At 51.4% G+C, this 15,901-nt stretch overlaps 1 protein-coding gene across 4 annotated transcripts in view; it reads left to right on the top strand.

The window, feature by feature from the left end:
• LOC146198185 (AT-rich interactive domain-containing protein 3C-like) overlaps positions 1 to 15,901 on the top strand; it is a 244,612-nt gene that overhangs the window by 132,819 nt on the left and 95,892 nt on the right. For 2 of the 4 annotated variants that reach the window (XM_084593578.1, XM_084593577.1), the window contains one exon: positions 8,664 to 8,738. The exons of the other annotated variants lie outside the window; for them this stretch is intronic. In XM_084593578.1, the coding sequence (XP_084449704.1) occupies positions 8,664 to 8,738 (75 nt within the window). The remainder of the gene's footprint in view (positions 1 to 8,663; positions 8,739 to 15,901) is intronic. 4 annotated transcript variants of the gene reach the window in all.

The following is a 15,901-nucleotide window of genomic DNA, read 5'->3' as shown; positions in this document are numbered from 1 at the left end:
AGCGCTTCAGTCTATTTGCAGCGTCGGCCACCACTTCACACCAGGACTGGCGCTACTTCCGGCTTCTACTGATAGCCTGTTTAAAGTGATACACGGGCATATCGCCTTACTGGGGTAATGTGAGTAGTGTGAGAACAGATTATTAAATTTATAGAGGGTTCCCATTTGTCATCGTACAACATGTACCAGAAGCAGCGAGCAGGTTCCCTTCATACGTCGTATGAACGTTGGACGGGACACAAAATATGTCAAATGCAAGGTTTTAGCCGGTGCAGCACACTCTTATTCAGCTCAGCTCACTTTGCTCCCAGTTTTGTGATGCTACACAGCTGCCAGAGACGGAAGAAGGAAATGGCGCTGAGGACGAAGAGGAGAGACAGAACGTAAACGGGAGATGTGGAAAAGAACTTTAACAAGGGCGAAGAGAAAGAAGAGCTACTGACGTCCGTGGCAAGCGATTCAACAATATGCGAACAAAGGTACTGATGCCTATAATGTCTAAAACACTCCAGCTCTGCCTAATGGTCTGCTAACGAGATCTTGGTCAAAGCAATAAAATCAGCAGTAGCAATGCGCCATGATCCGCGCCATATTTACTCAGCTTTTTGATGATTGTTTAATATCAAACACGTCAGACGCCTGAACATTATTGAGCTTACAGTTTCATTTTATGGTTAGCTCAACTACTTTTTTTAGGTAACAAGAAGAACAGCAGAGTACTTTTTTCCACTGCATTGGCAGCCACTACAGACTTGAGTTGTATCCAACTGCATTGTGGTCGGTGAGTGTCGCGTGATGCTATTCAGTGCGACGCGATCCGCGGCAGCTGCTACTGCAACACCGCCGGGTTCGCATTTGTCTCCGCGCGGGTTGCCGAGACAGCGACCGGTGTTGCGGCGTGATTAATTGAACCTTCGTCGGTCTCTCCGCTGCCTGATTTCCGCCGATTGACGTATCGTCACCCGGTGTGTGGGCGAGGAGGAGCAACCATTGCCGACGCAGCGTTTCCGGTTCTCTCCGCGTGCCGCGCATCCGTGAATGGCGCCGTACGTCTCCTGGTTCGTTTCTCGTGTGGCCGTGCTACGCTCGTCGACGTCACGGAGTTCGCCGCGTAGCTGCCACCGTTGTTGTTGACGGGAATTGTGCTTTTTTGTTTCTTCTGGCTTCTTTCTCGTTTCTCCTCAATGAGCGGCGACCTCCTGGCTGTCGGCTGCGCGCCTGTCGAGCCTTGTTTTTTTTTCTCGACTCGGCAGAAGCAGCGCCGAGGTCGGTGTCGTGGGATCTCTGAGAGCGCGGCTCAACGAGTCGTAATGCGGCCGCTCCAAAGCGCGACATCTAAAGGCCGGGTACAGAAGTTGACGCCAATTCGAGAGCTTTCTCTGAAATAATGCCGCAGTTGTGAAATTTCAGGCAGAATTTCCGTTAGAAATTTCTCTGAGCGAAATTTTCCAATGGAAAACCGCGCATAACTATTTTTCTTTTTCGCCGAAATGGTGCAAGCTGCATTGTACCAATAGAAACCCACCCTAACTGCCCTCTCCGACAGCCATTTAAGAATGTCTCCTGTTGTCATAGTTCTACCTCCACGTACAAATGGGTCTCACTCTGGAGCTGACATTGGTTTTATAAGTTTGCCGCAAACTAAATCTGTCACGTTCATAAATTTAGTATAGAGCGCCCAATGAGACAGTCATGATACGCCGCAGCCTTCTTCGATCAATCTTGCGCATCCCGCAGTTTTTCCGCAATGGCCTGTCTCCAGCGACGCGCACAACTGCAGCCGGTCCCCCCGTGCGCAGGACATTTGGGAGTAATAAAGAGCGCCTTTAATAAGACGACGTCATAATCATGATTTTTTTAAAGTATAATCGTGAAGTATGTAACTGAAGAAACTTGGGGGGGGGGGGGGGGGGGGGTAGTACTGCTCTGGATAGGCTGTATTGATGATGATGATATATTAGATTGTGACAACGCAAAGACCCATGTAACTGTTTCACTACGGGTGGAACAGTCAACAAAAATTCGGATTATCGATGGAGTAAGAGATAACTAGTTGTCATAGGTATAGGCTGCAGAACAATTTAAGCCAGCTGTATTGGCGTCACATTGAACATATCTTAGACCGCTACTCGATCCGGACATTTCGTACCGCGTTCAGCTGCCGAACGCCAGTCTGTGTGTATCTGGCGGGCAGACGGATGTGGTGTCACCAACAGCGTGCGTGTTTCTTGTCGCCCAGAGCGAAGGCAGCCAACGAGGTGCTCGCGTCGAGCCCTCCCCACTCCCGATCACAATCGTCATACCATCGGCGGCCGTCGGTCTCTCGTCTAGAATCTGTGAACGGAATGGTCGCACGCAGTGCCGAGTACACGGTGCTGAAGAGACCCGTAGCGGCGCTGTTGTTCCCTCGTTACCTCTCGTATAAAGGCGGGCGAGAAGGTGTAATGATTTCAGGAAATGGACTCGGCTACGGCGCGTTTCCTCCGGTCGCCAGCCCGTCGAGACCGATACTGTTTGCGCAGCGCCGGCAATGGTGCGGCGGGGTGTCTCCGTCGCTGCTTGAGCGCGCTTCGAAAGCAGCGATTCCTCGCTTCGATTGCGGAAATGACCGCCGTGCCTCCCACCAGCCGAGCAGCGGCGGTGCAGTGGTGCGATACGCGCCGCCTCCGTTTCTCTTTTGCCTTGGTGCCAAGCTGCACGTGCTCTCTGGTGATCGCTGCATCAGTGGTCGCCTCATTCATCTGCCGAGGACGAGATGGGGCTCTTGTAGCGCAAACCACTTCTAGGTATATGTGCTGCACGGACAGCTCCTGAGTATAGGGCTCAGTTGCAAGATATTCTCTCCATATACACTCAGTCATGAATGTTCCTGCTGGTAACCAGGTTCCTTGTGGGAGATTTTGCGCGGTCAAATTTAGGTACGCTTGCAGGATATTTCTCGTGCTCAAATTTAGGTAAGCTTGCAAATCAGACGGTCCGTATAAACGTTTTATGAGTCAGATCCCCCCCCCCCCCTCCCCCCGTAATTTCTTGCAGCAAAAGGCACTCCATTATTCGCGCTCATCTTTATGTGCCGCTTCAAATTACGTTTTTACTCATTGCTGTCATAAACCTCACAGACATGACACGTCCGCACGCAGTAAAACCGACTCGGCAAATGATACATTTGTTTTGCTCAATCATTCCAATTAAATACTATATATATTTTCTTTTTCGCCTACATTAGTTATCGTGGTTCGGACAGAAAGGCAAATACACCGCAAATACAGGCCACGCGATGCTATCGAGGCTTTGCACGCCAAACATGTCATTCGGCCGTACAGGTAACATACGAGGCGCGGTGAGGTACATCGCATGCCGGTGCTCTAATGACTGGTGAAGAAGAAGCTGACTTTCGCGCCCAGACACTCGTGACGCGGATAAAGAACCGGGAGCTGAGAAGGGGGTGGAGGTGAGGGGTTCCCAGCGCGACTAGGCAGGAAGTGACACCAACCGGCTGCCCCCTGTTGGCAGCGCTCGCTCGCGTTTTGTCTCGGCGCGTCCTAACTGAGTTCCAGTGTGTGCATCTCAAATGATCCGTTCGAGCGACCGTAGCCAATGCCTACTATTTTCGAACGGGCCATTCGGCGCGCATCACACCGCCCTGCTCTCCTTGTCACTCGCACTTTTTTTTTTCTTTCCCTCCTGTATTTTTAGCTCGCGCTCGCCTTTTCTGGTCGTCCGGTCGTCGTTTGTTTTGGAAGGGGGCCCTCACCTCAGGGTTCGATAGCCGGCTAACGAAGTGCGGATTTCGCCCGAATCGCGCGCTGTTCTTTGTTCCTTCACTGGCCGCCCCTCTTTCCTCGCTGATCGTCGGGGTGTCCAGCAGCAACCTCTCCGCCGTACGCGATAAAAAAAAAAAAGTAATAATAACTGCGGGCGTAGCATGTTGGAGGGGGAGAGAACTAGATGGGGATGCTCGAGAGGCATATTGCGCGTGAGGAGGAGCCCTTTCATCGCCGACTTTTTGCCACCGGGGAAGAGCATAACGAGGGCGAGTCGGCAGATGAGGATGCGAGTGCAAACGCAAATAAGAGAGGCGCAACGTAACGACCAGAACTGCTTCTTGTGGAGAAGTTAAAGGATTCAAGCGTGTTGATGCGAAGAGAGTGAGATGCGATGGGGAGGAAAAAGAGAAGTATGAAAATGGCTCGACCGACGCAGGCGGCCTTTGTGAGCTGTCGTACGCGGATTGTCGAGAACAAAAGGAGCCTCTCCACGTCGCCGCCATAGCGTCGCTGACGTCTCCGCGGTGGCGCGGGTTCCTCCTCAATGGGACGCGCCGGTTCCAGCCGACTGGCTCCACCAATTATCGATTGTCGCGTTCGCATCGCAAACGACTCCAGGTCGCGTCTTCCACTACCTCGGCTGCCGGTGCCTGCACGCTGGCTGCGTCGGGGCCATTGCGTGGGACTATACCGCGCACGACGACAATGGAGCCTGGATCGCGGGCCACTGCACCTAAAGCCCCTCGGCTTTAACTGCACCTCCTCCATTCTTTCTCCGCATTTTGTTAGCCTCTTCTTTTGTTGTCACTTTTCTTTTAGAGGCAGGCCGCGAAGCCAAAGCGAGAGCATTGAAACACTGAGCAAGCACGGCTGGTTGGTGATGAGTATGCCTGCACCGTTGCTTCTGCACTTGGTAGACGTAACGGCTCCGAGCGGTGTGCCCTGTCTCCGCCATTGCCTTGCTCTGTGGTAGTAAGAATCTACCGTGCGTAGTCAGTCGCTCTATTTGAAGGCCCGTGTAACTTTTATGTCGGCGCAGCTCGGCGCCTTTCACCGCGCTGCCATTTTGCCGGAACGGCGTTCTCGTTCGGTGGTTCCGAATCTGGTCGGAGCTGAGATCAGTCGGTCGACGGCTTGTGGTTTACTCGCCTTGGTGGGGCGGTTTCTCACGCGTTGTTTGCCCTTCCTGTTTTGCACAAAAGTGGAGCCAACGCAACTTGTCAACCTGTGCTATCCTATTATTGGTTTGCGTCCCTCACCTCATCGCCGTGCAGTCCTGAACACTTTCGTTTCTTCTCCGTCCACTGTCACCTTATTTCCGCCGCTAAAGTGCTGCTCATTTCCGGAATAACGGTTTGTGCGTGTTCGCTTTACCTGGCCGAAGTCCGTGGGCGAGGTTGAGGGAGCTCTTGTGCGATGTGTCTGGGGCCTGATAGGTTCGGTCTCCGCTACATGTTGTTTTAAGAGTCTCATAACTGTAAGATTTCGCCATGCAACTCGCTCCTGAAGGGCCTCAACGGGCCTACCTTCGAGGGCGCTGTTGTCGTCCTTTGTTCTGGCCATCCAGAATCGGTGGCCGCCGTCGTCGAGCCGCTTTCTTGGCTGATGTCTCCTTTTGCGAACTGCCCGGCTGCGGGCCAGCCACCATCCATCACCGCGAGTCTCCTGTGTCCCTGGCGGTGGCCGCTGCTGCGTTATGCCGCTGTGCGAAAAGACAAGGAAAGAAAAGAAAGCGAGGTCCGCGCTCGAACCTGTGTCAAGCATGGCGGGCATTTCATCTTGTGCCCGCGCACAATGCGAAGTGTGCTGACCATTTCCTGCAATAGGAAGCGCACTTATGTCTTTCTTGGTCTCGCTTCAGCTTCATCGCCATTCAGTGGGCCTTCGCGACTGTTTGCAAACGTTGGTTTTCTCGTCTGGGCGTGCCGACTCCACAAGCGGCGGTTACATGCAAATTGTTCGCCGCCGAAAGTCGCGTGCCGGTAATGTGGGCAGCGTCACTTCCCCGCTGTCCGAGTACATGCTGGCTGCAGCGTGCTGAGGAACGTGTGTACGGCTCCGCCACGTCTACAGCCACATCTTGGCCCGCCGCCGAAGGCACGAAACGATCGAGGCTCGCAAAACATTTTTCAAATGTCTTCCAACTGCTATGGATGGCCGCTTTCTCTGGACTCACTTCGGTCAGCTGTGGGACAGAGCATCATAGCGCCTTGCGACAAGCTTTGTAGCCCGCTGCTGCTGAATTAGCAGACACCTCCTTTCACAATGCCGGAAATGTTTCGGTATTTGAGCGGCCCCTGTAGTCTCAACCAGTGTTTACTTTATGTGATTACGCCTCTGGAAATTGATGCATGTTACTCGAACTGAGGGTGTGGCGGGTGACTGTTGGCTAGGTTCATACTGGCTGCAGCGAACAGTCGCGGTTCCAGGCATTACATGTGCTCTTGTGCGCCAGGGACGCATTGATGAGGCATAAAAATTGGCGTTCCTGGCTCCGCGGCACCTTGCGTGGATTCCCATTGCCGAGTCTGCGCTGCGTCCTGTCTAGCAGGCTTTCTTCGTGTCTGTTTTTACTTCTTTCGTTCCCCTTTGCTTCCGTCGTTTCTGTCAGGATTGCGCCTCGAACTCAAAGGCTTGGCCGATACACAAGCGCCGTGGAGAAAAGACTGTTGGCTCAGCGACAGGTCACTGGTGCGAGGGCGCTGTCTTTCCCACAGCGCACAGGTGTAAATGCACGACATAGCACACGCGCGGCCGTCAAGTCCGGTGCAAGGAGTTGCAACGCGCCTCTGACGCGGAGTGGACGTGTTCCGCTTTTCACCTGTGTTCCGGCATGATCGGCGGTGGCCACACAGCCCGTGTTTAGGCGCACCATGTAGATTCTTACCAGTGTTGAACCGTCACGTCGTTGAACCAGTGTTGAACCGTTAGCGGGCCTTGATTCCTCGCCTTTTAAAGTAAGGCGTCCTCTGGGTAGTTCTGAGCGGGGATCGCAGTCTGTGGGGGAGGGGGTAAACGTTGAAATAAGTTGCGTGTGCTGCATCCATCCACTGCAGTGGCGGCAGAATGGTCGTGCGTCCGCTCCGCAGGCTGTAACAGTGCCCTCGGCGGCGTCCCACGAGTTCGAAAGGTCCGGTAGCTCGGTATTCTGCATACGCTGCTGCGTGTGCGCGCCGCCAGCCGACCTTGGGGTGTGCGGGACAGTCTTTTTTGCCTCTCAAATACGCCGCCGCTGCCACTGCACTCCCGGTGACTGCATGCCGCCTCCCGGAGCGGGCGCTTTGTAAATCTCGGATTAATGGGCCCGGCTGCTGGGCTCCGGCTCTCTCTCCCGCTCGCCACCATTGGCTGCATGAAAGCGCGTCTTGAAATAGACTTGGACAGCCGAGGCAGAGGAGTAGAGCTACCCTAGTCTTGGACAAAACACGTCTTGGATCGGTGGCAGCGCCCTGCTGGCATCGACGGTGACTCCAAGAAGCTCGGCTTTGTGTGTGTGTGTGTGTGTGTGTGTGTGTGTGTGTGTGTGTGTGTGTGTGTGTGTGTGTGTGTGTGTGTGTGTGTGTGTGTGTGTGTGTGTGTGTGTGTGTGTGTGTGTGTGTGTGTGTGTGTGTGTGTGTGTGTGTGTGTGTGTGTGTGTGTGTGTGCGTGCGTGCGTGCGTGCGTGCGTGCGTGCGCGCGCGCTTGTGTCTGTGTATGTCAACTGAGTTTATCCTCCACCCTGCCCCGCCTGTATCTATTCGCGAGCGAAAGAAGGCGGGAGCTAATGTGACCTTGTCGGGATGTCATCGGGGACCTGCCTGTTTTTAGTCCTCTCTCAGCCCCAGACTGCTGAGGCCGGTGTTCACCCGATGTATGCTATGGCGTACCAACACTAAGCCGCATAACTTGCTGTTCGCGCGCTTGACCCAGTACGCCCGGGGCCAAAACGCAGATATAAAAAAAAAAAAAAAAAATCCGTTAGGATGTTTTGCCGAAAATGATCGAACTACTTGCAGGAAACAACACGAACAGTTTCTCAACTCCCAGTCATTACAAGACCGATTTCCATCCTCTCTTTTTTTTTTTTTTCTCCTCCACATCGTTCAACACGATGAGTGCCGAGTTCGCAGAGCTGATTTATTAATGAATCCATTCTCGTGGCTGAATAATTGGCATGAAGTTCGAGTAAGGCTAAATCCTGTTCGGAGCCTGTTCCAAAAACCTGAGCCCACTGCGATGCTGCACAGCATTCTGCAACGATCGGGCTGTACAGGAAGGAGGGTGCAATGCCGTGTTGGCGTTCATAATGCTCATATATGATAGTGCCACTCGACAGGGTCCGGATAAAAGTCTCGTAAACTCTGTCTAATGTCGGAGGCTATTTCTTGAACTCTGGTTCCTCTGATCATTCGAGGTTTCGCGCTAGTTTAATTGTTCGCGGTCTTCGCCAAGATTGAAAGACAATTTTTGTATGGCATGGCAGGACGGTCGTATAATCAATATAATGTATTTGTATTCTCTAGTGGAGATTGTGTCTGTCAACAGCTCACTTACACTGACTCTTCGCCGTTTTGCATGAATAGTAATTATGTATCAATATTCCCAAAAGTGATCAATAATCGCACAAATATTTGATTCGTATTCGATTCGGTAGCAAGGCTAGCCTCTTCGGGTTAGGTTTAGAAAACGCACTGTCTGTACATTCCTACTAGCTGTTTTACGTACCTTAATTAGCGCGGTGCGCTCGATCACGCCTTTTCCCTCGTCACCACGTTGTGCCATGTGTTCGTGCAGGTGCAGTAGTAGTCTGTTGGGGTCCCCGTACTTCATGAGTGTGGACCGTGTGTCATTGTCTGTGCTCTGAATGTTGTCTGTTTTCTGTCTGCTACCCTACCCTTTGTGCCCATCCAATATCAGAGCCCTGGCCCGAAATCGTCTCGGTCCAGCCGCGGGGACACCAACGGCCGCGTCAGCATGGACGACATCAGCAAAGTAAGCGAGATATTTGTTCTACGGCGTGTGAATTGATCCGTGCTCGTGCATTATTTTTAGCTCTGAGCTCTGTGCTTTTTCGTGTTCACTGGCTTGTGTGTGTCACTTTCGTGCATTTCTTGCCGCAGAAAATTCAATGAGCAAAAATTCGCCCCGGACAAAAACGAATTTTTCATTAACTACGAAGTTTCTGAGTAAGCTGCATAGCTTTCCTTTGTAGCCGTATGACTGCGCTTGAGTGGATTTCAGTGAGTGATTCTTCATCATCACCACCATCATCACCATCACCCGGACTATACCCACTGCAGAGTGAAGACCTCTCTCATATCACACCAATTAACCCCGTCATGTGCTAGCTCCATCCACTTGACCCCTGCGAACTTCTTCATCCGTCCACGTAACTTTCTGCCGCTCCGTGCTAAACTTTCCTCCCCTTAATCCAATTGGTTACTCCTAGCGACCATCGGTTATCCTCTCTTCGCACTACCATGCCCTGCCCATAACCATTTCTTCTTGATTTCAACTAGAATATCAGTAACTTGAGTTATTTCTCTGCCAAACTCTGAACGCTTCCTCCCTATTTCTTAACGTTACATTTACCATTTTCTGTTTCATAGATCTCTACTTTGTCCTCTGCTTAAATAGAACCCTTTCTGTAAGTCTCCACATTTTAGCCATATAGGTAATTACAGGTAAGGTGAAACTGTTATATACTTTTTTGGCGATACCGATAAGCTCTTCGCCATAGTCAGTTGGTATTGCCAAGTGAGTAATGAGTAATTACTCGTTCTTTAATGCCGTAGCTTTGCTGCTTTTCTTGTCTCTGCTCTTTGTAGACGAATTCCGACCGGCGGTGCGTGGCGCTCTCTTAATCCGCGAAGGATCAAGCATCAATGTTCGTAACATTTTAAAAGTTCACATGAGCGACCAATCAGGGTGACGAGCACAACATGGCTGTGTTCCTGTCATATTCATGCACGGTGTTTCATATGTTCATAAGAACACAATTGTCATCGGGATCGGCCCATCTCGCCCACAGCTTCCGTAGTGTTATACAAACAGCTTGCGAAATGAAGTACAGGGTCTGTGTCGTTGCCGTATACAATCGGAACGCACTATCTCAGTCCAAAACGTCGTTGAAACAGCTCTTCGTTTGCATGAAGCCAGAAAAGTTGCTCATGGATCGCTGGTTGGAATACGCCATATCGAAGGGCGAGTTCTGCGGGCATCAGCATGACCCCTGTACTAGCTCCACTGCAAACAGTATCCGCTCAACACATCTGCGGGTATGCAAGTATATGGTGCATGCGCGAAATAGCACGGAGCTCACTATAAGGATAAACCGAAATATTCGTGCAAAGTTCAGTTTTGCACTTTGCTGCGTGCCTTCTGCGGTTATGCTCGTCGTCCACACCGAGGAAGTGGACGACGTCCACAAAAGGAAGTGTCGTCCACAAAAGCAGCCGACCACTTCGAGGAAGTGGTCGGCTGCTTTTGTACTGATGGTTAGCAGTTTCTTATACTCATAAGCCTGATTTTGAGCACTCGAGGCGTTGTTGATTGCTCAAAGGCGTGGATGGAGTTAAGCGAGCCAGTGAGGGTAACGATGAGCGCACAGGCAAATTGATTGTGAGCTTGCATTGATGCGGTGGTGGGGGAGAGGTGGTGTGAACAGCATACGCGCCAGAAGCTTGAACACAGGTCTCCACATCGATGTATTAACTTTAAATGGGTGGCGTGAATAAGTCTCCTTAAGTGCGTCAACTATAGCGCTGATGCGAGCTACATGAGCACTCCGGTGTGAATATGACAGGGTAGTGGTGACGTAACACTGAGTATGAGGAATTCCGCGAGGCATCGTAGACACCTGCAGGGAGCGCTGGGAGCTAGCTCGCTGTAGGGGCTCGCTGTGTACCAACTTCCCCGCTGTTTTCGAACGATTTGCGTAGCGACCGTGTAGAAATTGCATAAGTTCGATGAAAGCTGTTGTAGGATTGTTGTAGTTATAGATCCCTCCATTAGTATCTTCAGCGTCAGCAGATACTCACCTACCGGGTTTGGCGGGTGGCAAGGCAAGATAGAAATACTAGCTCACTCTCCGCTTGGATGAACAAAGACGGTGGCTGGCAGTTGCTACCGTGGATGGTGGAGGTCCTGGCACCAGCAGAAGGAGGTGGTTGCCAGGGGAACAATAACCGGCATGTGGCTACCGGGAAACGTAGCCACCGCCCGGATGTAGATTCCATTGAAAAATGCACAGCTAAACGGCTAAATCAATACGAGTATAAGAGCCTTCGCTGATTAATACGCTAACCCGGCAACATGAGAAAGCATTTCGCTGTGTATCTCAAGCCTGTGCCACATGTCACCTGGCAGGTGGTAAAAGGAGCTCTCGCCTGCATCTACATGCAATGAAGAACACCTGCTGCTATTGACAAGTGGCAAAATGGAGAGGGAAATTTCAACTCTCCACATGGAGGGGTGAGGCGGAAGAGGTGTAAGGCTTAGAAAGAAAATGAGTGTACGTGTTTCTTGTTACTATACGCACGTGGAGTCGAAATGGCGGGCGCTTTCGCATATTTCTACCGTGTTAGTCAAATTCTACCCCCATTTTTTTTAAATTATTTCCGCACGTTGGCAAGACAGAAAGCTGTCACGTCTGACCGAAGCAACCTTGCGATTAATGTCTGCACAAGAAGCACGCGATTGTTAACTGCCCAGCGCTGGGATAGCTGACGTCATGTTTCCTTCCCCTTTCTGCTGCTCGCCACGTTATTGAGCTGACCATTGCAGCCTCCGTTCTGCGCCATTCTCCCTTTCCTCATTCGTAATGAAAATTACTGCCACGCTTCTCAGCAACCCGCATAATGTCCGCTGCGCCGTAGCCTACCTGTTCGTCGCTGCAAGTATGGCAGCGCAAGTGTCGTCGTCGGTCGGGTCGGCAGCCAGGCCGTGACGTGTCGCTGATGGATCGCCGCGAGGCTGCTTCCGCCCGGGAGGGCTCCGCTTCCTGTTTTCGAGGCACGCTGGGAAAACGCTGGGTCTTCCGCGGACCCCCCCCCTTTCCCCCCGCTCTCCCGGGAAGCGCTGAACGGACCGGACCGTTCGTGGACATGCCTTTCACTCGCACCCCAGCACTGCTGCACTGTGCCTCCTTGTTCTTCAATTAGCGTGGCTCCTTTTGTCTGGCAAACCAAGATATATTCATTGTTTTACCGGACACATGCTGGTGGTAAGGCATACAGGCCCGAAGCTACTGAAGGTGGCTTGAGAGGGTTCCAAATGCCCCACTACAAGGAGGACAAGGATGAAAATTAAAGCAGCAAATAAACTACTCATTTGCGGAGTATCACCTAACCGGTGGGCTGTTAAACGGCTTTCAAGGGTAGAAGAACTGGTTAGTTGGTAGTTCATGTTGAAAAAAAACAACAACAAAAAGACGGCGCACTTTTGAGACATGGACAAAGAAAGAAACGACAACACAGCTCTGACTTGCTTGGGCCTTTGATTTTACCCTGGAAAGGGAAACCTTATCACGCCGTACGAAAACGGATGCTAGGGCTTTGGCAGCTTCTTTAAAATAAATCTATGGGCAGGACAAGAAAACCATACTCTTTGTCTGTAACTAATAGGGAAAGCTGGTATCTTCTTATAAAAGAAGCGACATAATTCTGGGCCCAGTTTTGTCCGTTAGCATGGTGAGGAATCGTGCTTCGGACTCTGAATGTTCTCGCAGCCTGTCTGAAGGCGTCAAGGTTTTGTCGCGCTACAAGTTAAAGAACAAAACTGGGCCCATCAATTATGTCGCTTCATTTCTAAGAAGACATAAGCTTGACAAAGAGGATGGTTTTCTTGTCCTGACCGAAGATTTGTTTGGTCAGGTTTGGAGCTGCTGAAGCTCTAGCACGTGCTTTCGTACGGTGTGATAAGGTTTCAATTTCCAGGGCAAAATTAAAGACTAAGCAAGTCAGCGCTGTGCTGTAGTTTCTTTCTTTTTTATGTCTCACGAGTGCGCTGCTTCTTTTTTATCCAAGATGTTAAATAGTGCACGCAATACAAGCCGCTTCAGGTCGCTTTCCTGCCCAAGCAGGGAGCAGAGCTGTTCTTAGATGTAGCGTACGCGTGAGGCGTGGATTGCCTCTCGGGTGTCACCAGTGGATGCGCCCTAATTTCCTTACTCGTTGCACTCGCGCATGCTTCACCTACCGCGTTATTTTATGTCGTGTCCGAGCATTTATGCGTGCGTGAAAGGTTTGGCCTGTTCCTTGAAGTGCGATACAACTAATGATGCCGCCGCATGGGCACTTTCTATCACCATTAAGTCAATCAGGATCGAACACAAAGGAGATCCGGCGTCGCTACATGGCCGATTCAGCCATTATCAATCCAGATCCTGCTCGAACCAAGACCGGTTCGTGAAGTGCGACCCAGATGTTCGATCACGGCTGACGACTACTACCTTTTGGCTTAGGAAACATTGGAATTTAAACGAAAAACGTAGCGTGAATTGTAACCCATAAAATCCATGAACTATTAAATAACTTGCTCGTTGATTAAGTGTGGCTTAATTTCTGAAACTCCGTTAACACTTCGACACCACGTACTACCTGCAGCAGGCAACAAACGCAGCGCCCACGTGTATGGCAAGATGGGGTGCTTTGCATGCGTTTGTGACGCAGTGTGGTGTAGCTGTGTCACAGGCTCACGACAGTGACATTTTTGATGAGGAGTGTTTTTGTATGTTGAGGTGGAAGTCTTTCTGACATCATGCTTCGGGTGACCAGAAACTGTGACAAGAAAACGTCTCTCGCGGGAGGCCGTGGACTTCGTCAAGCCCACATCGAGGCTTATTGTTCACGGCTCTCAGCATGCGTGATGTCGGAAAGAAAGAAAATAGTGAAAGTGTCTGCGGGACAGCAGTACATGACCGCTGGGCGCCCACTCGTTTTATGTTATGCTCCATCGCTGCACAAATAAACGTCCACGACGCCACATAGTGGTCGCATATAAAGGAAGCTCCCGAGAGTTATCCAGCTACCTTGTTTCCTCTGCCTTACTCTACGCCCTCAAGACTTGGCTTTGTGACTGAGACGTTCTGTCGTTGAGCTATAGGCGTGGTTTCCAATCCCGGCCGCAGCAGCGCTCGTCGCTTGTGCCGCGCACTTGCAGACCCCGGGCTGCTGAGCCGGTTAGGTGTTTGCTGACTTTCGCGGTCTTACTTCGAAAACTTTCTGTTAGATTAAAGAGGGTGAAAAAATGGCAGAATTGGTAGAGGTAGCATGTTGTTGAAGTAAAGTATTTCGCATTGAGATGACGTAGTGACCAGTACGGGAGTCGTTCATTCTCCGTCGCATTGTTTCGAGCGCATCTGTCGCACCCACGCGCTGAGAGTGCTGATTTCCCTTGAACGATTAACTGCATGGCTCAGGCTTGTTCGTACCGTAATCAATATTGCAGGACACGTCTATTGTCCGTACTTTTTGTGAAATGCAGAAGCAGAAGGGGCAGCCTCGTCGAGGTCTTGAAACCCTCCTATACGGCTGCGGGCGGGTTGTTTTTGACCGCGCGGCTCCAGCTAGTGCCCGCGTGGAAACAGTAATCGGCACCATTGAATGGCTGCTGCCGAGTCGCTATCTAACGCGATCATCACAGCCACGGCAGAGGGCGAGAGGAGGGTATCGTGGCGCCTGTATCACCACCCTTCGGAGCCGCTGTTTATTGTCGCACTTGAGAGCGCGTTATTTTTATGCATCGGCCTGTCGATGGTGCTCGGCGCCACTGTTGCCGGCTTAAGTGCGTCCATGGCAGCCGTGGTTGGCATCCACCGGCGCTTGCAAAGCACCCGAACCGTCTTAATGGGCATAACCACTTGGCGCTTGTTTGAAGAGAAGGTTTATATGCAGACATTCCGGAACCGAAAACCGCTTATCGTGCTTGAGCACCATCATTCAGTACCTCCATGGACCACTTAATTAGCTTAAGAAACAGCGCGATGCAGAGCCATCGGTCATATCTCGAAGCATCGATTATTCAAGGCCGGGGTCCGGCCTTTCTCAAGGAAGGCCGGACCCCGGCCGAAACGTCAGATTAAAGTTTACTGTTTTTCTACCGTGCGTCATCTCCTTTACGTTTATGCCCTACCGGAGCCATTCGAGCTTCAACCCCTTCCCTATATATAGATATTTATATATATAATATTTCATGGAGCGTGCACATGCCAATATACTACTTACTGCCAGCTACTACTGGCTTGCTGGCTGGTGCCTTGGTCGTTGCGGGTGCCTTTATGGCTACACTGTTGTGCATGTGCCATGGGAGAAAATCGCGTACCTAGGAGAAAAACCGCATGGCGCGGTCGCCACGAATACAGTTCGGAACGGATGTTTAGTTGTGTGCCGCTGGTTCGATGCATCACCAGAAATTAGCAAACTTGCGACCTCGGATCGTACCTTCGTGAAGTGGTCGACTTCACTGAGAGGAATGCAGTGTGAAGTGTAGCGCGACTTACTTTCCACGTCGTACAATTATATGCATGTGGCGCGTATGAACAGCTCTGCTAATGTCAACAGGCCTGCATCGGTCTGCAAAAGCGGGGCGGGGCGCACATATAGACGCAGCATTGGCTTTCTCTTGTTGAACTTATTTCTGATATCACGGGGGCGCCGACAGAAGGGCGACGACCAGTGCGCAGTCCGGTAGTTCGAGTCTACAAGGGCAGTGAGCTGCCCGGACCGTGGAGCAAGGAGCTGCGAGCCCAGCCGTGGTGGACGCTAACAAGCCGATGATTGCCGAGTGCTGCCGTGAAGGCGCGGATGGGGCGTAGCATGCTCCGCTTACGGCTACTGCTACGGCAGTCGGCTCTATTTATACACGACGGGCAAGAACGCCAGGATGAGGGAGAGCGAACACGCAAAAAGAAAACGTTCGCCGCGAAATTGTGCGTTTCCATGGGAGGGGGGCTCGGCGTAACCTCGGCTTCCCGGCTCGCGTTCGTTATGCGGGAGGCCTGGGCGCTCACCTCTTGCTTCCCCTTTTGTAATCATTTTTCTTCTTGTTACTCTCCATTCTCACCTTTCCCTTCGCTCTCCTGTAATAGATTTTGTTTGTTTGTTGCCGTAAGATGCTGTCCTCCCTCCCTTGTCTTTTTTTTTTTCTTTATGTGT

This window comes from Amblyomma maculatum, chromosome 2 (assembly GCF_055883805.1).
Source record: "Amblyomma maculatum isolate TAMU_Amacu chromosome 2, ASM5588380v1, whole genome shotgun sequence".
Classification (NCBI taxonomy): Eukaryota; Metazoa; Arthropoda; class Arachnida; order Ixodida; family Ixodidae; genus Amblyomma; species Amblyomma maculatum.
The sequence above is the reverse complement of the archived record's forward strand: the minus strand, read 5'-3'. Positions and strand labels throughout refer to the sequence as shown.